We start from the raw sequence: 24,738 nt of genomic DNA on the forward strand, positions 1-24,738 counted from the left end.
ATTTCGTCATTGGTCAATATGCAAATTAGAAAAGTAACAGCGCCCTCATTTTATCTCCTACTTCGTCGTTATTTACCCTCTCTCAGCCCCCAGTAAGTCGGCCAGCATTGATTGATAAGAAAGATTGCAGACGGAAATCAAATTTTATTCTAATTCGCTTATTGGTCGTGACGTCACCGGCAAGTTTTGTCAGAGGTTCAAATTTCATCAATCATGAATTTAATTTGTTTTAATTATTTGTCAGATTATTATTCGGTAGGTTACAAGTGGCAAGGGATGGGGATGGCTCCTCTGAAGTGTTGCAAATAGAGGAACACGCTCAGACAAAGCCTTGTAATGCACCACATTACAGGTTTTGTAAAAAAAAAATTAACATGCGGACAATTATGCACGGTATTATTATACGCAATAACATGGTACAAATCAGCGTGTATCAACATTCTTACACTATGTTATTACTATAATTTTTGTGCATGATAAAACCGTGCACAATTGTCCGTACGCCAGAAAATTTCTATGCGGTTTATTATCATTATTTTTACCATTACGTGTGGAGTGATACAACCGAATTTTTCATCCCTGCTTGATTCAAAAACAAGAATGTACTTCATTTACTGAACTAAGTATCTAATTAACAATTTAGTATGTCAATTTTTATTTTCAAAACTACAAATTTACCCGCACTAAGCATATATTTCAAAATAGAATACGACAAAATACTTCATTATTTGTGGTATAATTGATCATATCGCTTATGTTAAAAAATGCTCATTTGGAAAATTAAAAATGTTTATTTGACAATTTTCAATTTTTACAGGTTTTTAATTTTTTAATAATATATATGAGAGTACAACTTCAGTAATAATTGATACCTACTCAAATCAACAAGGAGCAATCATTCAACTTCGTCAAGTTAATGATTGCAACTTTAATTGACAAATTGATTAAATCTAATGGACAAAACATTTGCTTGGCAAATATACTTCATGAAATGAGTATTATATTTTGTATATACAGTCGAAAATTTCAATATAAAAAGTCGGTTATATAAAAAAGAAAATTTAACGTATCACAGAAAATATAAATACATTATCTACTAATAAACATACACAACAATAATAATTAACATAAAGCATTTAAAGCACAATTAAAAGATACTTTCAGGCACTAAAGACGGCTTTGTTTTTCTTTTTTTTTTAGTGCAGTGTATCTTTTCTTACTGCTAAGAGATTCATTACATGTACAGTTATAGTAACTTATTAGAGAGCATTTTCATCGCCATGGTTTACGTACAGCACCAGCACTAGTACTTCTCTTGATACCTTGGCCTAAAATATGAAAGATTAATATACTTTTATTTTTCAAATATTTGATAGGTTTATTTAATGAATAACAAATATGATAAATTTTATGATTTAATGATTTTTATTAATTACACTTACTTATCATACTTGCTGTAACTCTTTTCTCTCTTAGATTGGGAGTCCACGTTTGACATCGTGTTCTTGCGGGACAAGATCGAGACATCATTGAACTTTGCATACTTGAGTATATCCCCATTCTACAATTACAATTATTTTTCCATATTTATGATAATTCTATGAAACATGCACAAAATTAATAACATACTTGTTACATTCAAATTCGTGGTGACTTCAAAATAAAACTTTATTTCGTATTTACAAACACACACATACACAATCAAATTCAAAATACGTTAATAAACATGCTCATTACTTGTTTTTTTATGAAAAACTTTGATGTTTTTCTACGCAAACTATATAAATAAAAATTAGCAATACTATTATTTAAACAACAAACATTTTATTTATAAAAACTATGTATAGAAATAAATAAAAAAATATATACTAGTATATACTAAAATGAAAAATAAAAATGTTAAATTTATTAGTCAGATTCATACTCTTTCATTTTCTTTCTAGCAAGTGTACGTTGTGTTGCAAAAGAATATGAACGAGCAGAGCTTGGTCTGTCAGAACGAGCTCTTTTAATCTCTCTATCATGTGCTATGATTTCCATTCTCCGGGTAGGACTTTGTGAAAATAAGTCAACTATGTTCATCGATGCAGCATCACACTATACAAAAGAAGAATCAAATTTATTAGGAATATTCTGAATAATTACTTTTCAACACTAATTTCAGTGAAATCATACCTGCAACTGAAGTCTTTGATGAAAATTTAGTTCTGGCAAATTTAGAGGCGCGTCAACGTGAAGTTTCAACATACAGTGTAAAGCTTCTCTGTATGTATTTTTCAAAGCAATCACTTTTTCCGTTTTCATTAACCTTCTTACCAAGAATCCTTTGGCATATGCAGTTATTATATAAGCTGCTTTATTCTAAAATTATAAAATGTACATTAAATGATTTGAATCATTATGTAACTAATGAAAAAAAAACTATCTCTACTGTGAAGAGCTCACATGTATTTCAGTATACTTGGAAGTGTCTATAACTGGAACATGAGATTTACTATCATAAGGAAATAATTGACGACTAACATTGGAATGTCTACGCATTGGATTTCCTACTGGAATATCGTCAATAGTTCTAATATTTGATAATTGTACACGACTAATGATCATGTTTGGAGTATCTCCTACATGTTGGTTGGCTTGACAATGGTTTTGATGAATAGTCATGGGAGTTGTTGGTTGATAAACTAAATGACATGAATTAGATGACAGCTCCTTAGGTGAATTTGAAAACTCTAAAGATGATTGACTAATATTATGATCACTATTATCAACTTGATGGTTGATTCCATTACATTGTAATTTGCTTTTTTGGGTATCACATGCTTTTTGTTGACCATTTGATATTCTTGAGCTCAAAGGTGTAATATGTTCAGTATTTTTACCAGTTATTGCCTCTGATAATGTAGATATAGAAATTTCTGGAAAAGCTTTTCTAATCTGGGCCAATAAAAGTATTTGTTGTTTTTTGAAATTTTCTTGCATTAAAAGTTGTTCTTTTTGCTGCCTAGTAATTAGATCTATCATTTGTTTTTTATGAGTATCTTGAACTTCTTTAAAAACTGTTACAATTTTTTCAGATGTTATAACTGATTTATGTTTTACAGCATTAACATTTGAATCATTACTTTTTACAGAATCTCTATCAAAACTTTTGTCTAAATTAGATTCATTTTTCTCCGTTTTTTTTTCTATTCTTCTAACAGGCTTTGGACTATTATTACCTACAATGTTTAATGATCCACTTAATTTATTAGCTAAATTTAGTATTGATGAATTTTTACTGCTCTTTTTAGCATTATTATTTTTAAAACCATTCGTACCACTGACAGGTGGTGAATTTCTTGGATTTTGATTGTAAAGTCTGTTGAATACATTCTTAGGTGAGTAGCATTCTTTAGCAAACATAGCTTGAATACAATCCACTGATTTTGCTGGTTGATACAAATCTAAAGGAGATCCAGTTTTAGAGTTAGAAACAGACTTACTGACTCTTTGACTAACAATGCTACTTTTTCTTAATTTACTAGCAGAATTCATGCGAGGTTCTTTGAAAATATTTTGAGATTCCCAATTCCCTCTTGTTTGACTAGTATTCGATTCTCTACACTTTGCTGATTGTGCAGAAGAAGGCTTATATTCAGAATTACCAAATTCATTTTGCATATGCGCTATAAGTACAGGACTTGGTGTTTCTAGTACATAAGAACCTTGCCTTATTAATTTTGGAGTTTCTGCATCTATTGAATGAGATCTATCTGGAGGTTTTGATTTATCCATAGTTATTGGAACAATATCCAAAGACTTAGGCACTTGTGGCTTCCAGTTTTCTGGCGTTGTTTCAGTGGTGTCTGTTTTTGTAGAAACTGATGTATTTAAATATTGATTTAAATCTGTACTAGTTGTAATCGTGTCTGAATCAACACTATCTCCTAAAAAAAGTTCACCCAAACAGCTTTTATCTTCAAGCATTACTGATCTTTGTAAATGCACTGATGGTTTTAATGGCATTTCAGAAATATTGGCATTCTTATCTACTAAATTTTCAATTTTCACATTTTCACTAATGGACAAATTGAAGTCTATTAAGCTCTCTTCTTTGTCTTTTGTAGGATAATCTACTGTAGGTTGGTCTTTGGACTCTGTACTTTGTATATTATTTTCTGTTAATATTTGTTCTTCATTATGAAGTTTAACACCATTTCCATTAAGTTGCGTATATTTCGTCATGGCTTCCTTTGCAAATTCTAGAGCTTTTAATCTCTCTTCTACAGCCACAGATAATTGTTTGTAGTACTGTATTTCTGTTGTAATATCATTTGTAATCTGAAAACAGTAGAGTCCATATGAAGCTTAACTTGAAGATATCTTAAAACAAATCAAATCATTATATAATTAATTACAAGGGGTGGAAGAACAGGAATCCCATTCATTTTGACAGAAGATGTTGAAAATTCCATTGCTTTTGTTGCCTTTGTTGATATAATCTTAAAAATGTAAGAATATTACAACATTTGTCAAAAACGTTAACTAAAATTAAAGTTGCAAAACCTTAAATTTACAAGAAGTGAAAAGTGGTTTTCCTTGTATTCATCAATTTTACAAATAATATTAAAATTTTCATATTCAAAAATACATTATTACTGCATTCTAGTTCAAAATATGCAAAGCAGCTTACACGAATATTTTCTTCAATAATGACAACTGGACGTTACTGGCATTTTAACAGGTTATATCCATCATCATCAAAGAAACTTTCAACTACTTTCCAATTCTAATGTTTTAAAGATTTTTGTGAATCAAATTGAATATATATTCAACAAAGTAATGTTAATTTAGTTTATGTATTTTTGAAAATTTGTAGAAAAGTAATCATTATATTTAATCCATAGATGATTGAACAAAGAAGAGTGAAGTATTTTTGAAACTCTAAAATCATCAACGACTAAACGCCAATAACGCCACAAGCAAACGCGAGAAATGAGTGTGAATACTGTAAACTGTGACTGTGAAAGAGGAAAGAGCAGAAGTATATCGACATTCCTTGTTTACTTAGCAACTCCGTCGATATAGTAGGGCAGCGTTTAACAGATAAAACAGTTATTAATTTCACTACCCGTAGTCGACACATTACAGTAAAGAATGAGGTTATGGTCATGTTGTTAATATAACGCTGAACACGTGAAAAGATCGTAAACATTTACGATGGATGCGTACGATATATTTAAAACCCTTTCTTTTGGAATAAAATATGATTTGAAACGTTTTCCAAGTGATGCAGAAAGATTTTCGGTAAAATAATATATTTTATTCACGTAAATATTTTAATATTTTAACTATTTGTAATTACAAAAATATTTTATAGTTAGTGAAAAAACATTCGCCCAGAGACTTGTTAAAAGTCAATGAAGAATCAGATGACGTTGAAAAAAGTAAAAGGAACATTGTTGAAACAGGTAGTTCAGAAGAGATTGTAAAGTATTCCAAAAGAAAACACGATGATAATGATGAAAATGAAAAACCAAAAAATGTACTTACACTTTTGGATGGAATATCTGCCGTTGAAGATGGGACTATCATCAGGCCAAAGAAAAAGAGTAAAATTATGACAGAAGATAAAAAGTTGAAATTAGAACAAGAAAAGGTACATTGTAATATTTAAAAGTATAAAACAAATATCAGTTATTCTTACATTTTTGTAATTTATTGTCAGATAAATCAGTATCGAAATCAGCACCATATATCTGTTACTGGTAGTCATGTACCAGTACCTATAAAATCTTTTGAAGAATTGTTTGAAATTTACAATGTCAAAAGTGACATTTTGCAGAACATGAAAAATTGTGGATACACTGAACCAACTCCCATTCAAATGCAAGCTATGCCAGTCATGTTACAAGTAAGTTATTGATCACTTAAATACATATTATTTGTTTTAATAAGATAATAATGTATTTTTTCTTCAAGGGAAGACAAATATTAGCATGTGCACCGACCGGTTCAGGAAAAACTGCTGCATTTTTACTTCCTATTATACACCATCTAATTGGGCCTCAAAAAAAGGGCTTTCGAGCTGTAATTATTAGTCCCACAAGAGAATTGGCTAAACAGACTTATAGTGAATGCATGAGAATGAGTGAAGGTAGAGGTTTCCGAGTTCATATAATCAGTAAAATAAAGCAAGCACTAACACAATATGGTCCCAAAAGTAATCAAAAGTATGGTAAGTATCATTTAAAAACGTAATGTAAAAATCTTATTTAATATCAATATAAACTTTTTTATATTCTAGATATTCTAATAACTACACCCAAAAGAGTTGTTTTCTTATTGAATCAAGACCCACCAGCAATAAGTTTGAACAAGTAAGATTTACACATAAAATTTAAATTTGAAAAATTGTCATACTTATTTTTATTCTATAGATTAATCTTTTTTTTCTTGCTTTTATCTTTTGTTTAGTGTTGAATGGCTTGTTGTTGATGAAGCAGATAAGCTATTTGAAGAAAGTACTAGAGGATTCAAAGAACAATTACAAGAAATTTCAAAAGCTTGCACAAATCCTAATATACATTATGCAATGTTTAGTGCTACTAATACACCTGTACTTACAAAATGGTGCAGGCATAATTTGAAGGGATTAGTTACAATTACAGTAGGACATAGGTATATAAAAAAAAATTTTTATATAAAATGTACATTGCATTGTCATATTTACTATTTTCTTTTCTAGAAATGCTACTGCAGATACCATAGAACAAGAATTATTATTTGTTGGATGTGAAAGGGGAAAACTTATTGAAATTAGGAATATTATTCAGAAGGTATGTTTAATCATCGACTGAATATTTTTATGAAAATTTTTAATTTATAACATGAATTTTAATTTAATATACTCTAGGGATTAAATCCACCAGTGCTCATTTTTGTCGACACTAAAGCAAGAGCTGAAGAATTATTTAAAGAACTTATTTACGATGGTATCAATGTAGATATGATCCATGCTGAAAGGACTCAAACACAAGTAATGCAAATCACCTTATTTCAGCAATTTTTATTTTGCCTACAATTAAGCATATCTTTAATATTTTAGCGAGACAACGTAGTACGATGTTTTCGAGAAGGAAAAATATGGGTTCTCATATGTACAGAAATGATGGCTCGTGGTATTGATTTCAAAGACGTTAACCTTGTTATAAATTATGACTTTCCTAAATCAGCAATATCTTATATTCACAGGATAGGTAACTTTTAAGTTGATATATTTTAAGGGATATTATCTGGTACTGTAATTCAATATTTTTAGGTCGAACGGGTCGAGCTGGACGTAAAGGAAAAGCTATAACATTCTTTACCCAAGATGATGCCATTAATTTAAGAAGGTAAGACAAAATATAACAAATATGGTGGAAAACTGTAAAATAAAACAATTAACAAATGTTTTTAGTATTGCTACGAAAATGCGAGAAGCGGGCTGTGAAGTACCTGATTATATGTTAGCTATGAAGAAAATCAGTAAGAAACAGAGGAGAAAATTAGAACTAGCTCATCAATATCCTGCGATAGGTACGAATATTATACGGAAAAAAAAAGAAAATCGTACGGATGCCTGTAAGAAAAATGTATAAAAATTACAATGGTGCCTTTTTTGAACGTCACTGTACAGATTTTATATGGAACAATCCACACCATTTTCGTAAGTTTTTTTTATGAGTTCTATATAAATTCTGTACGGAATCTCTGCGAATCCTGTATAAAATATTTTTGAATTTGGAATTAAAGAAATTTGTAGAAAAATAAATAATTTACTTATGTATTTAATATTTTATTGTTGTGTCTATATTAAATTGGTTTAAGAAATTAATAAAATCAGCAATTAAAGAAAATGTAGAATTAATTTTATTCATACTTTATGGGAATGCGAAGCAATCATGGTGACGCGATATAAGCAGTTCGATTCTCCTCAGTTCATAAACAAGGATATAATTCTTTTAAACAGTGAAATAAAGTACTTGAGACTATGATGGATATTAAATTTTATTTGAGCGCCATATCAAAGAAGCAGCAACGAAGACATCAATAGTGTGCACATCACTTTTCTGACTAAATAGTCCCGTCCAATGATGTGCCAAAAAAACTTTGCACGAACATTGTACAAAATATTTAACTAATTAATTTGGAAATGTTGATGTAAACATTTCTTGGCTAGATAAAATAAATCAGCAATGACATTTGAATTATTTCACTGCAACTTGGTAAAAGAGTGCCACATAACTTTTATTTTAGAATAACTTCTATAAGTTGATTTCAAAAGATTTGTAAAAATATCTTTTCAAAATATTGTTTAAACATTTATATAATATTTCACTGTAAAATAAATATTAATATTTCGTAGAACGGCTCCAAATTAAAAAAAATTAAGATATTCTATCCACTAGTTGTCGAAGAAAAGAAAGAGAATTTGTTCAATTTCAATCTTACATAGTACAAGTTTTTTCAAAATTCATTTCCAGCTAATATATTCTTGATCGTTTGCACTATATATATATATATATATATATATATATGCTATGTAAATTTCTTGTTTAGTACAACACATAACAAAACGAGGTTGTAATATAAAACATGAGAAATAATGTCGTTACAAGCATACACTTTAGAGTTGTATTTATGCAAGTTTCATTTTGTACATACATATGATATGCAGAAATAGACTTCTTAAAAAAGTTTTACAGACTAGATATTACAAAATATGTTGATAATGCAGTCAAATTCGTTTGTTAATTTAAAAGTCATGGACAAAAAAATAATCACAGCTAGCTTTCATAACAATAAAGTTACATACATCTAATATAATGATTAATTTCATTCAATTGAAATTGAGAAAAATGGCAATGAATACTTTTATAATAAAAATATACACGTAATTAAAAATGTTTCAAAAATTTCTTATAAAATTAGTTATAAAAATCTAATAATAATTAAATCAAATAAAAAAAGAACATAATATTATGTAGAAATAGATAAAAACCTACCACTCCTATTAGAAATATTAAATTCGTTTTGATACTTATTTTTTAAGAATATCTAACTATATATTTTAGCCAGGATTGAATGTTCAATCATGGTTGAATGATATATGCAGTCAATGGATAGATTATGTTTCACATAACCAGTCACAAGGTAGTTTAGGCATTTTATTAGCAGGCCATGGAAGATACCCTGCAGTCTTGAACACCCAATAGTCATATGAAACTTTAGCGATTAATCCGATTAACAAGAGCACTTCAGTAGCAATTATATAATAGATGTAATCAGTCCAGTCTCCAGGATAAACGCACATCTTTGATGGCTCTAAATCAATGACTTTTTCTTTCACGTTCTCGCAAAGTACTTCATCGGGGTCTGTTATTCTCGTTTGAAGCCAAATCTATGAATTTTATGTTAAACGTTAAGTTATCATTAATAATTACTTGCCTTTTAATATTATGATTACCTTTAAAAATTTGGCTGTATTACAATCACAGTGAAGTTCATTTCCTCCAAATCGAATCCCGTATCTACTGGTACTATAACTTTTGTCAAAATTGGAAGCTAATATATAAGTAGGTAGCTGCATTAACAGGAAAATCACGTATTTATTTTCCATTTAATTAATATAAAACTCATGAAGAATTCATCCTTTGATTACTCACAGATTTAATTTTATTATGTCGCAAACTTAGAAAAGCAAAACTATCTAAAAATTTCGATCCTTCTAATGTATTAATAGATGATATATTGTTATAATCAGCAGTGAACTCTCTAAGGTCGTCATAATTTGGGTTGGTATATAATTCGTCAAGAGTAGTGATCTAGAATATCATTTGTTTATCAGTATATAAATTTAACTTTCTCAAATAAAGACTCGATGATAAAACTTACGTTATTATAAGAGACATTTAACTTGACAGTATTTCGAGGTAATTTCTTTGGTAGTTGGGTCAATTGATTATTACTACAATCCACATTTACTGCCATAGTTGGCATTGTGTCTGGCAAAAACTCTAATCTGTCGAATTCACAAATACAGTGCCAATTTTCTCCTTTTGGGCATTCACTTTGTAACTAATTTATTTACAAATCATATTTAGATTATACATCGTTTAAATAACTTTAGGTTTTATTTTGTAAAAGAGTGCTTACCGAACTGATATACCGGACCGACTTCAGTGGAATCTCTTCGGTTGAATTAAACCAGTGCCAATTTTTCTTAGTCGAACATAAAGTCTCATTTTCTCGATTAAAGATTATTTGATTCTCACCAGTTTTATTGACATTTTGTTGAATGTCATGACACAGTAAAGTATTAGTTCCTATATAAACAGTTTTGTTCACAATTTCCACTCATTTGAAATTGAAGTAATAAATTAAAACTTACCGCAAATGTCCAACCAAAATTCTCTGCCATTCATGATATTCAAAGTCGGTAAATGTGTTAAATTATTGTAAGATAAATCCAAAGTCGTCAATTGCGAAAGTCGAATCAAGGAACTATTTTCCATTTCTAATAAAGCATTGTTAGATAAATTCAAACACACCATCGGCGTCATTATGAGAAACTGTCCTTTAATTCGACTGATTCTTCCGTCAGTTATAGCCAACGATTTCAACATCCTCCATCGAACTTCATTGGTGTTAACGTAATTCAACGTCGCATTTCTGATGTGAATGTACGAGACATTGGATGGGAAATCTAAAAACATAAATTTATTAATAACGATGATCTTATTCTTACAATTCGTAAAATCGTTGCTGAACTATTCGAAAGATTCACTTACTAACACGAGCAAGCGCAGATTCGAATTCCGTATGATTCGTTAAGTTACAGCAGAAAACAGCAACGTTCTCAGTGCCTACATTTGACAATGTTATCCTTTTGCAAGGATTTGCTCCAGCTGGTGGACACTCGGATGGACCACGGTAGAAACATTTTTCTGGCATTTGATTGTTGTTGGCTACGACTAGAGATTCGTGAGCATTTGCCGTCATAGATTGATCCTCCTCAGTACGAGCACTTACCACATATAAGTACATTATCGCGGTGAACCACCGGATCTGCATCAAAAAAACTCTTTTAATTAACGTTTCGCTTGAACATTTCGCTTTTATCGCATTTATGTCGATCATGTTATCTGATGTACAATCGATGACATCTAGATATTACAATTAATTCGCATACGGGTCCTGTTTGAACATATGATCATCTAGGGATAGATTTAAACGATTTTTTATTTAAATGTTTTATTCAAACTTTGTATTTATTCGAAAAATGAAACGTAAAATGAAGAAATTACATTATAAAACTTTTAAGATGCAAACAAGCACTTGCCAGCTTTTCCATGCGCAATTTGATAAAAAAGAACATTGGCAAAATGGAAATCTCGATATAAATATTCAAAGGGCGCACAACATCCTCAATTTTGTATACTTGGAACACATTGAAAATTCCAACAACAAAAATGATAAATTGTGAATCATCGCTCACTGGTACATAAAAATGCGCATCTCAGCATGTCAATGACACAAGTGAAAGCTCAAGAATATATACAGACTGGCGTTACGTAAAACAACTTTATGCTTTGTTTTTCTTCAATTTTAAGTCAAGCAATTCGCTATCAAGAGAATCGCTAAGGTCGTCCGTCCAAACCAAGTGACATAAGCAGACAGGTATAACACACTGAAATAAGTCATCAGGAATGCGAATCGTTGATAAAATTGAAAGCCTTGAACAAAAAAATATTCAGGGTTCCTTTCGAGCCTGCTACACTCGCGTATCGCTCGCTCCAACTGTCAGAAGTTCAACGCTAATACAGAATCGCCGTTGCGTGCTCTAATACTGCCGATAAAGCTATATCTGCGTGAGAGCCTGCAAATCGAGGAGGAAGAGAAGCGCGTGTGTTTAGAGTGAATAAACGATCGCGCAGCTTGGTTCTATTTTTAGACAGGAAACGCAACGGTCAGCGTACATACATGTGAGCGTCGTCTGCACATATGCACACCTATATACGAATCGTGAAAACCAATCGCTCGGCGAACCAGCTGTGCTAGAAAGTACAGTTGTTCCTCTTTCTTTACGAGTGCGACTTAAAGTATCGGCTTTTCGAGGCACACCCGTCGATCCATTGGCTACTTAAAGCTCAACAATTTTTGCATTGCAAAATTTACGAAAATTACAGGCTAGTAATTTGCATACTAGCCGATAGCGACACGTGCATACATTTAAACACGAAAACATTTGCGACGATATTCATAATGAGCATCGAGTCTCGCATACTTTTCAAATGACTCATTAAAAAATGAGCGAGAAAAAAAAGCGGCGAAAAAACATCGGTATTCGAAATCCAATGCGCAACTAAATTAACATTTAGGAAGAACGAGAACGAAAATGATTAAACAAGAAGGAAAAAGAACAAGATTAGAAAGAATTGTAAAGAGCAAGAGCTTATATAATACCTGTTAATATGTCGCCATACTGATGCGATTAATCAAAAGAAAATATAAAATGTCAGTTTATTATCAGAAGTCTTAATCTTGATGTGGAGCAATCACAATGATTTTAAGATAAGCAATGATGATGTAAACGGTCAATTCACGACTGATGATAAGGCTATTTGAGTTGGGACAACTATGTAAATTAGAGAGAGCTGCTCATTAGAATTCAGTAGCGCGCACGCGTTCTAAAAGCGCGAAATTCACTTGCTATTGTTGGACGCAACAGGTGAACTGCGCCAAACTTGGCGCGTTAACATCGTGCTTTACAGGATTGATTCGATTATTACGGATTTTAGTTTTTTCTTATTGTTACACCGCTTGATTGACGGTATATATATATATATAATAATCGTGAACAAGAGAACGTTAATATTACAAGCGTGCGTATCAACATAGCGCTGCGCTCACTGAAGGTAATAAAGACAAGCATCATAAAGTCAGAAAGCAACTACCCATTTTCTTTTTTTACCGTTATCAGGAGTGCAATAAAAAACAAACGTTCGATTTTGTTCCGCCGTCACTACTGACGAAAAAAATGAATTTCCGCTCGAGGAAAAACTTTGTTATTCATATGCAGTCGCTGATATGCCTCCGCAATAAAACATTGATATTATTTCAGTGATTAAGCATGAAAGTATGTCACGAATTAAAAATATCTAAATTTATGCTGATCGGCAATGATCGGTAAAAACACTAAGTTCAAGATTATAAAATCGGCCTTGTAATGACTGCGGTGCAAAATTATATACAAACCTTGAAGCTATTTCTGTTCGTCATTTTGTCAAATATAGTATCCAGTCACTGCATTTTCCGACATAAAGAACCAAAGTCTACAAACATCATCGAGACGAAGTTCGCACAATAAAAGTATCCGAACAATGTGCAGCCGATAAGTTCAGTGACTCGACTGAGAAAGAAACGTGCGTGTACGTAATTAACAAACAAAAAGTCATGCAAAGCGAAATATCGGCTCACACGCGCACGCACACATTGCAGTTCTTTTCTTTTTGTCTCGCGAACGTCGAGCTTTGTTCTCAAATTTTATTTTAACTTTCTCTCCCTTTCTCCCTTCCACGCCGTTCACGGCGCTCTCGTTGCACTATCTCCGTCTCCTGTGCATCCGTTTCCACTAGCCATCACTTTATATAATAATTAGAGTAGAGAAAGAGAGTTAATTCTTGCGCAACACTTCGGTATTTTTCACATTTTCGTTCTTTGTTTACACTCGCGATAGAATTTTTCCGATAAATAGCGGAACGATTTTAGGGCTAAACCTGCGAAAGAAAGAAAGAAAGAGAAACAACGATACCTAGCTTGGCGCAGCCACGCTGCGGACTGATGTTAAGTTTTGCTGCCACCGCTTTTCTCTCTCTCGCTCTCTCAGTCCGATCCCTGATCACTTTATGTGTATAGAGCTATATAGGTTTATGTGTGTGTGAAGTGATCGGCCTCGAAGCAACGAGCGATTGACGGACGATATGGCTAGAGAGATAAATGTCGAGTGCTGTTTCATTTATAAATATGTTAATGCACTATATCCTAGTTTTAACTGCACTGATAATATAAACCAGAATAAAAATTAAACAACTTGTAAATGCTCTGAATTAGATGATCCTCAGGTACAGTTAAAACAAAAAGGCAATGAAAATATTAATTTATTAATTAATTAATTTATTCACTTACATTGATCAAGTATGTATCGTTTCATAACAATTCAAATTAATGTAATTCATTTTTTTACAAAAGCATTGTACAGTGTTATTATTACGATTTATTTACAAAGGCAAAAACTTTCACCTTTTTGTTCTTATTTAATATAGAACTATTAACTATATCAGTCAATGAATTCAAATCAATACATTGATCGAATCATTTCAGAATTAATACTTTAAATTCGCAGCTATTAGTGAAAAAATTTCTGTAATTTCAAAGCACTATTAAGAAAATTTACTTTTGATTTTCATATTTGCAGTGTGAAAGATTACAGTGCCAGGCCTAGCTAGTGCTTTTATTAGTAAAAATCGGGAAAAATATAATATATATCATTTTATAAAAATATTTAATTTATTATTTCAGAAATATATTCTTAAATTGAATATAAATAATGATAAAAAGAATTACTATACTAGCTTAAATAATAAATATATAGGTATTATTTAGAATGTGATATATATATATATATATATATATATATATATATATATATATATAATTTTATTGATTTATTAATTCTTTAAATCTTTATATATTATAGTACATTTTGATACGAGTGCCAGATGAAATTTGAAGCATGCTTACTTTCCCGGGCATGCCTAAATCGAGTCCTCGAGCCGGACCGGATTGTCACAAAAACAGTCTCACTACGAATTACAATGAAATTTGCTAAGAATTAATAAATAACTACAATTAAAGCTATTTGTATATTTCAAGTTTTATACCATAAGCTATTGCACATTGTCATATATATCAATATACATAATATATATTTGCAATAATCTGTTGCTTTCATTCACAATATTTTTACTGACCGAAATAATACATTAAAGAAATGGGTTTTGTTGGGCAAGATACACTAAATTATATTCTGTTTACAAACCCCGTCGTTGTAAATACAATAAGTATAGCCAAAACAGCAACAAATACCGTGAGTGATTGGTATTTTAACCTATGTGTTTTTTTCTAATATTATGATTTCAGTGCCTTTTACAATTTATCCTTTTTTAATCTTCCATTAACATTTATTATTTATCTATTATCATTATCATTCTGATTATTATGAAATTTGACTAAAATATATTACAATAATCATAAAGTAATAGTTTCTAATTTAATCATGTAAATTGTTTTAGATTGTTGATTCTATTAGACCTAAAAAAATAGAAGTTAAAATGGTACAGTCAGAGCCTCTTTACAAATTAGCTCTCCAAAACGGACCATTTATTCGTCTTGCAGCAATCAGTGGAGCTGCAGCTGTCATTTTAGGAGCTTATGGTTCACACAGTATGTTTTCACATATAATCTGATAAACTTATAAATATACAATATACTTAATAGTTATTTATGATTGTTAATTTATTTTTATTAGAGTCATATTCTCTTGAAGAAAAAGGCGAAGAACGAAGAAGAGTATTTGATACTGCTTCTCGTTATCATTTTATCCACACATTAGCACTTTTAGGATTACCTATGTGCCGTAAGCCACGTATTGTAAGTTATTTCAAATAATGTTATTTCAAATAATGTTGATTTATAGAAGATTCAGAATTCATTTGTATTCATTTGTATGTTTGCATAAACTATGTAAAAATTATTGGAATTTATTTTAATTTGAAACAAAATAAATTGAAAAAATTACTAGATGTAATGAAAGTTATTAATTTTCCAGGCTGGAACTTTCATGATATCAGGAATATTCCTTTTCTGTGGCACTTGCTATTTTTATGCATTTACAGGAGACAAATCATTTAGTAAATTAACGCCTTTAGGAGGTACTTGTTTCATTCTTGGCTGGTTGGGGATGTTTCTTTAAGTAGAAAATATTTAATTTAAATAAAATGTTGATGAGAAATATTTTTCAATTCGATGTTGAAAAAACTATACAATAAAATAAAGTAATGTACTTTTTCAAGCGACAAATGTAGCAGTAAAAACTAGCATTAACTTTTTATAAGAAAAGTTGAATAAATAAAAAGATAAGTTTTTTATATGAGTGTAATGTGATATATATTTTATTTTGTATGAACAGAATATAAATTTATGTATAATTTTTAATAGGAATTTTTCGAAATGTTATATAAATGAACAATAAATAACATGGAAATATATTACTTGTCATTTCAAATTCCATAATGAGTTATATTTCGACGTGATTATTCGCACTATAAGATTCCTGTAATGACGTAATTGCATGATTAGGATCCCGGTAAATACTTAACACGATGAGGATTTTCTTAGAGCCACGTAAATTTTTCATGTTCACCGAAGTCATGTATAGAGTTTCTTGGTTTTTAGGATTATTAATGAAGATAAAGGGGGTTATTAAGTAGAAGGCTGATGTTTTTCCATCCTTGTGATTATAGGTATCATACCTTAAATTCATTTTTAGTAAAAACCATTCATATTGTCACGAAATTCCGAAAATCTTGGTGTGAATAATCACGTCAATCATGTTTTCTCATTTTCTCACCGGATTTAAATAGTATCAGAATAAGATAATTTTAAAAGTTCTTAATGATTTTCGCGGTTACTTTTGAAAATTTGCAACATGTAATTTTATGCCGTTTGTGTACGTCATTTCCGACATCTCCCCTCCACTATAAATTGCATCCGGTCGCCGGCGTTCCAGCTCCAAACCAATCCATTGCAGCATTTTCATCCGCAAAGCAGTTTCGTTTTTCGCGGCACTGCAGTTATAATTTTAGTATTAACTTTTACAGTAATTGCATATCTTATCAACTGAAATTCATAAATAATCTTTAATTTTACAAATAAAACTAAATTTCTTATATTTCTTTAGAAATATAAGTTTGGTGATATAAGACAATTATGTACACGAGAAGTAGACAAAGCCAGAACTTCACCGGTAAATCATTTTATAGATCTTTAGTTATTAATAAGTGCATTTATAAATTTCTTATCATCAATATACGAATTGTATAATAAATATAATAAGACGCTTTTGATGAAAGAGTATATTTGTTCAAGGATGTGAATAATCAATATCTGTCTGCGGTAAAATGGCGTCGCGTCACTTTGTGCATGCTTATTTTGAAGTGAATAGGGATATATCCTTCGTAGAGATTCTGTAACGATTGTAACATTTGTAATGCAGTCATGTCATTACTTTTCTGCAATTAATTCTGTGGAATAATCCAAAATTATTCTAATTGAGTAGTTTTTCAAACAAAATAGGATTAAGAAAATGACGCTTTAATTTTTTTTATTTAATATCTTACATTAACTGATAATTTTATATTTTGTGAAATCAGGCAATCAGCAACAGCGCGGTGGCAATATGCAACAAAGAGAACAATATCAACAGCAATCTGTAAGTTTTCATGTTTATTTTCACATCATTGTCCCTTAGAATTGCCACTATAAGTATTATAAGTATTATTTTAACTAGTTTGCAAGATTATTTAGTAAAATTATATGGATCGATAAATTTATTTGTTAAAATTCTTTAGAATGTTGTAAAGAAAATGAGAATTGAATTATATACTTCTATCACAAAATATAATTTCATAAAAACAATTGAATATATAATAATATAAAAATTTTGCCATTGGTTGAACTAAAATATATGTAATAATTAGTCTATATTTTATAAATTTTTCAATAAAAAATTTTAATTTGCCAAAAGGAATAAAAACAAACGCTTCTTGGCCAAAATACATTGCTTCAATTTGTAATTATATTATAAAAAAGGTAATATGGAGCAATCGTGTTTGCATGTACTAATTAGTGATTCCTATCTCCCAATCCTGCCATGCAGGCTGTAGTAGCTATACAAATATACCGAGGATGTGCATTCCGCCAAGGGCAAGTTCGCCAGTTACCTACATAGCATATGTACCATGAGCTGTTCCCTAAATAATTCGAGCTGAACTCATGCCTAATCAAGTTGGAAAGAAATATGCAAATTTTGTTGTTACTGAGACGTATATATCAATATTTTCTTTAGCCATTTGTATATTGACCACATGGAGATTACATCTGGCTCGCTTAAAAAGTTTCGTTATTGCACAAAAACTTGACTTGCTATGAGTTGATATAAAACAAGCCGTAGTTAAAGGGAAATTGGCTGGTAAAAAGCTATGTGGGCAGCGTTAGAGTTGCTGCTATAAAGCAGATGTGATGCTGGGCCTTGGTGGGATAGCACAACCGTCGACGTTCCTTGTGTAGCGGCCTCCCCCTATGTTTTGTAGTACAACCATCACGGAAATTATCAGGGTGGAAACCAAAATCAACAAAATTTCAACCAGAGTGGAGGTGGCACTCCTGTAAGACAGCAACCTCAACAGCAACAACAGCACTCAACACCTCAACCACAACGTTTAAAGCCAATTTTGAAAAGCAGTGGTGGTAATGCTCAGGGCACTCCAGCTCAAGGGCAAAACCAACAATTCAATCAAAATCAACAGCAGAATTTCCAACAACAACAGTCGCAGCAGCAACAACAGCAGCAGCAACAACAACAACAACAACAACAACAACAACAACAACAACCTAATAATGGAGTAGACAACAGTGATCTCCCAAGCGAGAGTATGGAAAGTGATATCCAGGAAGTACCAAAATGGAGGCGCAAGATTCCTGGTTGTGAGTAGAAGAACAAATTCTAAATTTTGCTTAACTTGTTTTCTTTTAGATATCCAGTTTCATTTTTTATATCCTCAAATTTTGTACAAATAAAAATATTTTTTTTTAATATGATGACAAATCACTGCGCAAATTTGAAGATTTTCAATTTCTAAGTACTCCAGTATTAATACTGTTGAGTTTTAGTATTACAATAATCACTGTGAAATAATCTTTCTGAATTTTTTTAAATATTAAATATATTTTCTAATTTTTCTTATTGGAATTGAATTACAATTTTTTCATTTTCTTAGTGAAAGTTAACCGTAAATTGAAGAGGCTACGTATGAATCAGCGTTTAAGGAAGACAATCCAACCCAAAAATGCCATTATGGTATTGAATGAAATGAAAACAGGAGTACAGTTTACATTTCCAGAAACTCAAGCTTCTTTGCCAAACTCTCTTTTCTTAGTTCATGCAGAGGTAAAACATACATTTTGAATCAACAAACCTAAAGTATTAATTTTAAGTAAAGTAAAGTATTAAAATAAAATTATTTTTATTTTCTAGATTGATGGTAAAACGTACATTGGACAAGGTATTTCAAAGCCTCTCGCTCGTCAAAACGCTGCTGAGAATGCATTGAAGAGTCTTCTCTTGGAAAAAATGACTGCTGTGGCAATGAAAGCACGTATTGATGCAGAAAATGAAAATATTGCTAATCCTAATGTTGGTGAAGGAACTGAAAATAAGGAAGGTGAAACCAATATGGAAATTGAAGAACCTGATGAAATCCCATGGAGCTCTTTGGCAAGTTTTGCTCTCTACAAATTATTCTTGGAATGGCAAAACCAAGGTACAGTTGTTCCTGTACCACGACCTGGCTTACCACTTGCTGGAAAAGTGAAGAAAGAACAACCTGTTAACAAGCCAGTTGTGCAAAAAGAATTGCCGCCAAATCCAACCAGTATTCATCCCGTTATGTTACTGAATCAAATGAGACCTGGTCTGACCTACCATGAAGTCAGTCGTGTTGGCAATCCCCCCAACACCATGTTTACTCTTGGAGTGCATGTTGATGATCAAGAGTTCACTGGAGCTGGTAAATTTTTCACCATTACATTTTTATTGTGATACCTTATATCATTATAATATTAATAATATTATATAAATATTGTTGCAGCTAAAAATAAGAAGGATGCAAAGAGAATGGCTGCAAAGGCTGCTCTGCAGGGACTTTACAATCTGGTTTATCCAGAAGAAAAAGAAGGTGAAGACGTGAATATGGGTTGATCAAGTATCGAGAATTAATTATATTACTTTTATTCAATTTTGAAGCTTATATGCAATTTGCATAGTAGAAATGGCATCGGAAAATAAAAAATTGTATTTTTCACAATTTGTTGATTTTTAGACGAGAAACATTTTTTTCATTACTTTCAAGACGAATTAATCTGTAGACTAAAGAATAAATTAATTGTTTTGTAAATTGTAAAATCACTTTGAAACATTGGCAAGTGTCAATTGAATTTTATAAAACAGCTTGCTAGTTTAATGCTTTTTGATATTTTACTGACGTAGAATAAGATGTGTCTTCATGGTAGGTCTAATTTAGTACAATATGTCCTATTGATATTGTAATCTTGTATCAGTTTCAAATAAAATTTATTTGTTGAAAGTAGTAACATGTTATTTGCTAATTATAAAGTTTATATTTATTTTTATTAATGGAAATTTTAAAAGATGACAGTTCCAATTCTATAATTTATTTTATTAAATTTTATCATAGAAATATAGATAGATATTTCTGTACATATATTACACCAGCCTTGCATAATAAAAATTGTAAACCTTGCGTTGTTTACATTAAGCATAAAAAATTTGTTGAATATTAACATTAAGCTAATCTACTAGCTTTTTAGATATTTTTTTAAGTCTTTTAATATTTCATTCCAAGCTTTTTGAATCTGTTGCTGTGTAATTTCATGGCTCCATAAAGTAGCAAAAACTACATGAGCATTCTTCACTTGCTCAACATTATTTGGTTGAACTAAAATTCTTTTCTTAGCTTCTTCTTCACTAAATTTATTTCGTTCCATAAGCCTATTTACAGCCTTAAAAAAGTTAAAATTATAAAAATAAGTCCATTTAAGGTAAAAAAGAATAAATGCAATAATCTATTTACTTCTTCTTGTGGAACTATGCAAGTCCAAATCTCATGACAATGAGGTTGCCAACCAGCTTGAATCAAAACTGCTGCTTCTATTACAACTATTTCAAACCCTTCTTTGTACAATTTATTAATTTGATATTTTGTCTCCTCAAGAATCGCAGGCCACATTATGTTATTTAATTTTTTTAATTCAGCCTGTAAAATGTAAAATGTATTTATAAATGAACTAAAAATAGATTTTCAAGAAAATAATAATTCACCTCGTTATGGAAGACTAAATTTCCTAATTCTTTTCTATTCACTTGACCATCAGGATTTATAAATTGTGGTCCAAATGTTTCCTTTATTAAGGTATTACATTTCATACCTGGGGCATATAAGGAATGTGCAAGTAAATCACAATTGATAAGACCAGCACCTAAATTTTGCAGCTTGTTAGCTACTGATGATTTACCACTAGCTATTCCACCTGTAAGCCCAATTATATATGGTAGAATGGCTTTACCATCTAGATTCTATAAAAAATATATTTATTTTGTTTAAAAATTATAAAGTTGCAAAAAGTATTCAGGATCTTTAAACTTACAGGTGTTTTCAATCTTGTACCAAGTAAGCGTATTCTATTGTTACTTGAGCTGATTTTTGTCTCTTCATGTTCTGTGTGATTTGCATCCTCAACCAACTTGACAACATAAATATCAAGTGAATTTAAATGATTTTCTTTACGTTTTTCATTAATCATTTCACCTCCTTTTTTTGTTTCTTCACTAACTACAATCATTTCAAAATTAGGATCATCTTTTGTGGGGCCATACATATCAATAATTGGTACCAAGTTGTACTTTAAACTAGGATCTACATCTTCTGTAAAATCTTTTAATGAAGCAATTCGTTGAGAACATGATTCAATTAATTCCCACAACATTTTTTCTGAAATAGAAAATTATTCATTGCTATAAGTACCATGAAATAAAACATTTATTGATATTTTAAAAAATAAAATAATATTTACTTTTTATCATGTTTATATCTGTCACTCCTACTGTTAAACTATCAGTACACCGTAAAATTGCTTCACTTAAAAATATTTTATGGCCATTGTGGAGTCTGTCAAAGGTACCACCAAGAACCACATTTTTATACAACTTATCTTCACTATTTGATTCTGCACTAGTTTCGTCATATTCTGTCTCTAGTTCTTTTTCATCAAATGTAAGATACTTGCAGCCCATTGATGTATTGGATAAACAATTTTGCATAAAAGTATTTGCATCACTATTACTACAAATTCTATCAAAAATAACTAATTCAACTGGCCTTTTGGTATGTGTAATTGATCCATTTGAACTCTTCAAATTTGATAATAATACTCGCACATCTAAACTGTTAGAATGATTAGTAGCAAATGCATAAATATTAGCTATGATCCGTGAGTAACAAGGACCTGTCAACTTTGGAGATACTGAATATGAACTGGAGACAAGAATATTTTTTTCTGGAAAGTACTGTATATATAAAGTCTTTAAAACATGTTGTTTAATGATTGGTAATAATTTTCCAATCCTTTTTGGATTTGTCAGTACTAACAATCCAGTATTTACCATCTTTTCCAAACCACAAAGTAAATACTGATATATAGATATATATGTATATATATATACTGACAATTAATAATCACACATAACCTTAAGTTAACAGTTCACAGAAAAAAAATCAGCAAAATTATTACTTTCACCTTCGCACAGATAGAAATTTTGATTTCTAACAATTATGACGTAAGCGTGATTAGGTTGAGTACTTAAAAAAATACGAATAAATATCAGATAAGTATTACTTATCAGTACTACAGTGTTATAGACAACTCTGATTGTGTAAATAAAGTCTGAAAATAAAAATTCGAAACTGTCATGGTCATCGCTTAAGCTTATATAATTTTTGCTCGTTTGACAAAAGAACATATGATTGAAATTATTATATAATTTATTGATATTATAATCACTTTTATTTTTATTATTATTTTGTTAAAAACATAATGTGTTGCTGTCTCTCCAAACCGCAAGGAATAGTTATATAAAAACTGAATTTTCTGCTGCTACCAACTTTGAACTATAAATATTAAGCATAACCTCAAAATATTCAAAATGACAATACAAACATTGTATAAAAATATTCAAATATATCGACAGCTTAAAGATATTAATTCAGAAATGTGATTATTTTATAAGTATGTGTAGATATTATTTTAAATATTGTAGATTTATGTATAATTTCAAACAGCTACGAGCTATACACTAGAAACATATACAAACATGTAAATTGAAGTAAAACAAGCATGAATTAAATACATTAACCCATTAAACATTTTTCAAAGGATAAGGAAAAAAAAATTTTTTTCACGAAAGTTTAAATATTCACAAACAATACAGCGCACTTATAATGACCAAAACTATACATTTTTTAACATGCTTACTTCGAGCGCTAAATTCATAGGAAACAACAAATAGATCAGAGGTTATACCATTCCTTATGTTTTTGTGTGAATCCGAATCTGTGCTTAAAATTAAAAATATTGATTGTATTATCAATACTGTCTCACTAATATTCACTGCATACCAATATTTCACAAAAGTTACAACATAAATTTCGCACTCTGTACAAGAATATTTAGTAATGAAGAGAAATGAAGCCAATCATTGGTTTATTCTCTTTCCAATATTATTTTTAATTGAATATAGACTTTGTTCAACGCTTGTTGATTTTGCAGCCGCGTAATCAAGATTTCTTCCACTCTCTCTTCTTTGTCTCTTTCTCAGAGCCGGATTTAATTTTGCAGGGCCCGGCTAATGTACTACTTATATCATTTTTTATAAAACTTATAGATGATAGTTTTGTTTTAAATTGTACAATCATGACCTATAGCCCGACCCGGGTAGAACCCCCCTTGGACGCTGGGCCCGGGGCTATAGACCTCCCAAGCCCCTAGCTAAATCCGGCTCTGCTCTTTCCCCACTACTACGCTTGATCATGAAAGTCTACTTTTCCGCTCATAATACGCCGATTTGCTTAAACATTTAATACATTAAGCTAAGATAATCTTTTACTAACATTTTTCATGTAAATAGTAATTATTAAGTGTTACTCATCATTCAAAAAAATTATAGAAGGAACCAAAACTAATGCATAGATACTAATAATGTCTATACGTCTTTGCAGTATTCCAAAGAATCGTAGTTCTTAAAGTAACAATAACAATAATAGTATTGTTGTTATTAAATGCAGACTCTGATACGATATATCTATAAGCTAAGCGCAATCTAAATTGCATTTTCCGAGAACGTGCATTTCCCGTAAAAAAATATTAAAGATGTGTGTTTTTCGCTTCCAGGCTTAATTAATAATAAAAAACTTGTTTTTTTTTTTTAAAGATTTTACTGATTTTATAAATCGAGATTACAAAAATATTGATATTTATAAGAAATGAAACAGGACTCTGAACGACCTCATTGTTGTGTATTAATGACGAAATTTTAGACCAAGTAGTAGTTATCTTTTCAATTTTGCTAAAACTATTAAACTTATAAAAATTTAGTTGAGAGTACTTATTTATAACACACTAGCGAAAAATATTAAGGGAACAAACAGAAATTTTAGTTGATTTTTCAAATGGCTATATCTTCGTTATGATCGTATATTTTATTTAAAAAATTTCAAAAAAATAAATTGAAGCTTGAAG

At 30.4% G+C, this 24,738-nt stretch overlaps 6 protein-coding genes across 10 annotated transcripts; 3 read left to right on the plus strand and 3 right to left on the minus strand.

Moving 5' to 3' along the window:
* Positions 1-867: 867 nt before the first annotated feature.
* On the minus strand, positions 868-4,806 carry LOC131669433 (uncharacterized). Of its 3 annotated transcripts, XM_058944296.1 has the most exons (8): positions 4,676-4,806; positions 4,401-4,484; positions 3,321-4,323; positions 2,446-3,221; positions 2,176-2,361; positions 1,925-2,097; positions 1,443-1,561; positions 868-1,328 (listed from the first exon to the last, which is right to left on the minus strand). In XM_058944296.1, the coding sequence occupies exons 2-8, from the start codon at positions 4,455-4,457 to the stop codon at positions 1,273-1,275; spliced, it is 2,370 nt and encodes a 789-aa protein (XP_058800279.1). In that variant the 5' UTR covers positions 4,458-4,484; positions 4,676-4,806; the 3' UTR covers positions 868-1,272. The 3 variants fall into 3 exon arrangements, with proteins under 3 accessions (XP_058800279.1, XP_058800277.1, XP_058800278.1); XM_058944294.1 differs by having other exon boundaries at positions 869-1,328; positions 2,446-4,323; XM_058944295.1 differs by lacking the exon at positions 4,676-4,806 and adding an exon at positions 4,560-4,593 and having other exon boundaries at positions 869-1,328; positions 2,446-4,323.
* Positions 4,807-5,172: 366 nt separating this feature from the next.
* LOC131669431 (probable ATP-dependent RNA helicase DDX52) lies at positions 5,173-7,842 on the plus strand. The gene is made up of 11 exons (XM_058944292.1): positions 5,173-5,289; positions 5,363-5,641; positions 5,711-5,896; positions 5,965-6,220; positions 6,290-6,362; positions 6,460-6,663; positions 6,731-6,821; positions 6,899-7,021; positions 7,091-7,241; positions 7,304-7,379; positions 7,445-7,842. Exons 1-11 carry the CDS (start codon positions 5,203-5,205, stop codon positions 7,623-7,625), a joined length of 1,707 nt encoding a protein of 568 aa, XP_058800275.1. The 5' UTR covers positions 5,173-5,202; the 3' UTR covers positions 7,626-7,842.
* Positions 7,843-8,442: 600 nt separating this feature from the next.
* LOC131669428 (protein halfway) lies at positions 8,443-14,177 on the minus strand. Of its 3 annotated transcripts, none has more exons than XM_058944288.1 (8): positions 13,841-14,177; positions 10,818-11,094; positions 10,418-10,732; positions 10,183-10,352; positions 9,922-10,104; positions 9,693-9,851; positions 9,494-9,610; positions 8,443-9,427 (listed from the first exon to the last, which is right to left on the minus strand). In XM_058944288.1, exons 2-8 carry the CDS (start codon positions 11,071-11,073, stop codon positions 9,155-9,157), a joined length of 1,473 nt encoding a protein of 490 aa, XP_058800271.1. In that variant the 5' UTR covers positions 11,074-11,094; positions 13,841-14,177; the 3' UTR covers positions 8,443-9,154. The 3 variants fall into 3 exon arrangements, with proteins under 3 accessions (XP_058800271.1, XP_058800269.1, XP_058800270.1); XM_058944287.1 differs by lacking the exon at positions 13,841-14,177 and adding an exon at positions 13,285-13,423 and having other exon boundaries at positions 8,444-9,427; XM_058944286.1 differs by lacking the exon at positions 13,841-14,177 and having other exon boundaries at positions 10,818-12,632.
* On the plus strand, positions 13,326-16,260 carry LOC131669430 (transmembrane protein 256-like). The gene is made up of 5 exons (XM_058944291.1): positions 13,326-13,457; positions 14,786-15,175; positions 15,381-15,531; positions 15,617-15,738; positions 15,917-16,260. Exons 2-5 carry the CDS (start codon positions 15,080-15,082, stop codon positions 16,058-16,060), a joined length of 513 nt encoding a protein of 170 aa, XP_058800274.1. The 5' UTR covers positions 13,326-13,457; positions 14,786-15,079; the 3' UTR covers positions 16,061-16,260.
* A 609-nt stretch (positions 16,261-16,869) lies between these two features.
* On the plus strand, positions 16,870-20,508 carry LOC131669429 (myb-like protein P). The gene is made up of 6 exons (XM_058944290.1): positions 16,870-17,113; positions 17,520-17,578; positions 18,459-18,852; positions 19,146-19,315; positions 19,403-19,934; positions 20,016-20,508. The coding sequence occupies exons 1-6, from the start codon at positions 17,077-17,079 to the stop codon at positions 20,123-20,125; spliced, it is 1,302 nt and encodes a 433-aa protein (XP_058800273.1). The 5' UTR covers positions 16,870-17,076; the 3' UTR covers positions 20,126-20,508.
* A 67-nt stretch (positions 20,509-20,575) lies between these two features.
* On the minus strand, positions 20,576-22,843 carry LOC131669453 (bifunctional coenzyme A synthase-like). The gene is made up of 5 exons (XM_058944325.1): positions 22,018-22,843; positions 21,592-21,935; positions 21,266-21,520; positions 21,018-21,200; positions 20,576-20,946 (listed from the first exon to the last, which is right to left on the minus strand). Exons 1-5 carry the CDS (start codon positions 22,607-22,609, stop codon positions 20,743-20,745), a joined length of 1,578 nt encoding a protein of 525 aa, XP_058800308.1. The 5' UTR covers positions 22,610-22,843; the 3' UTR covers positions 20,576-20,742.
* Between the last annotated feature and the right edge of the window lie 1,895 nt (positions 22,844-24,738).

This window comes from Phymastichus coffea, unplaced genomic scaffold (assembly GCF_024137745.1).
Source record: "Phymastichus coffea isolate CEN01 unplaced genomic scaffold, Cenicafe_Pcof_1.1 PCOF00093, whole genome shotgun sequence".
Lineage (NCBI taxonomy): Eukaryota > Metazoa > Arthropoda > Insecta > Hymenoptera > Eulophidae > Phymastichus > Phymastichus coffea.

Coding starts and splice junctions, on each gene's coding strand:
- LOC131669433 (XM_058944294.1), bottom strand. CDS start 4,457: ATGGAATTTTCAACATCTTCTGTCAAAATGAATGGGATTCCTGTTCTT. Junction 2,362..2,445: donor CCAAGTATACTGAAATACAT/GTGAGCTCTTCA, acceptor TTATAATTTTAG/AATAAAGCAGCTTATATAAT. Junction 1,562..1,924: donor GCTAGAAAGAAAATGAAAGA/GTATGAATCTGA, acceptor TTGTAATTGTAG/AATGGGGATATACTCAAGTA.
- LOC131669431 (XM_058944292.1), top strand. CDS start 5,203: ATGGATGCGTACGATATATTTAAAACCCTTTCTTTTGGAATAAAATAT. Junction 5,897..5,964: donor CTATGCCAGTCATGTTACAA/GTAAGTTATTGA, acceptor TTTTTCTTCAAG/GGAAGACAAATATTAGCATG. Junction 6,363..6,459: donor CCAGCAATAAGTTTGAACAA/GTAAGATTTACA, acceptor TCTTTTGTTTAG/TGTTGAATGGCTTGTTGTTG.
- LOC131669428 (XM_058944286.1), bottom strand. CDS start 11,166: ATGATCGACATAAATGCGATAAAAGCGAAATGTTCAAGCGAAACGTTA. Junction 10,353..10,417: donor ATTTTGGTTGGACATTTGCG/GTAAGTTTTAAT, acceptor CTGTTTATATAG/GAACTAATACTTTACTGTGT. Junction 9,852..9,921: donor TAAATGTCTCTTATAATAAC/GTAAGTTTTATC, acceptor ATGATATTCTAG/ATCACTACTCTTGACGAATT.
- LOC131669430 (XM_058944291.1), top strand. CDS start 15,080: ATGGGTTTTGTTGGGCAAGATACACTAAATTATATTCTGTTTACAAAC. Junction 15,532..15,616: donor AGGAGCTTATGGTTCACACA/GTATGTTTTCAC, acceptor TATTTTTATTAG/AGTCATATTCTCTTGAAGAA. Junction 15,739..15,916: donor TGTGCCGTAAGCCACGTATT/GTAAGTTATTTC, acceptor TTAATTTTCCAG/GCTGGAACTTTCATGATATC.
- LOC131669429 (XM_058944290.1), top strand. CDS start 17,077: ATGTACACGAGAAGTAGACAAAGCCAGAACTTCACCG. Junction 18,853..19,145: donor GAGGCGCAAGATTCCTGGTT/GTGAGTAGAAGA, acceptor TCATTTTCTTAG/TGAAAGTTAACCGTAAATTG. Junction 19,316..19,402: donor TTTTCTTAGTTCATGCAGAG/GTAAAACATACA, acceptor TTTATTTTCTAG/ATTGATGGTAAAACGTACAT.
- LOC131669453 (XM_058944325.1), bottom strand. CDS start 22,609: ATGGTAAATACTGGATTGTTAGTACTGACAAATCCAAAAAGGATTGGA. Junction 21,521..21,591: donor GTACAAGATTGAAAACACCT/GTAAGTTTAAAG, acceptor TATTTTTTATAG/AATCTAGATGGTAAAGCCAT. Junction 20,947..21,017: donor GCATAGTTCCACAAGAAGAA/GTAAATAGATTA, acceptor AACTTTTTTAAG/GCTGTAAATAGGCTTATGGA.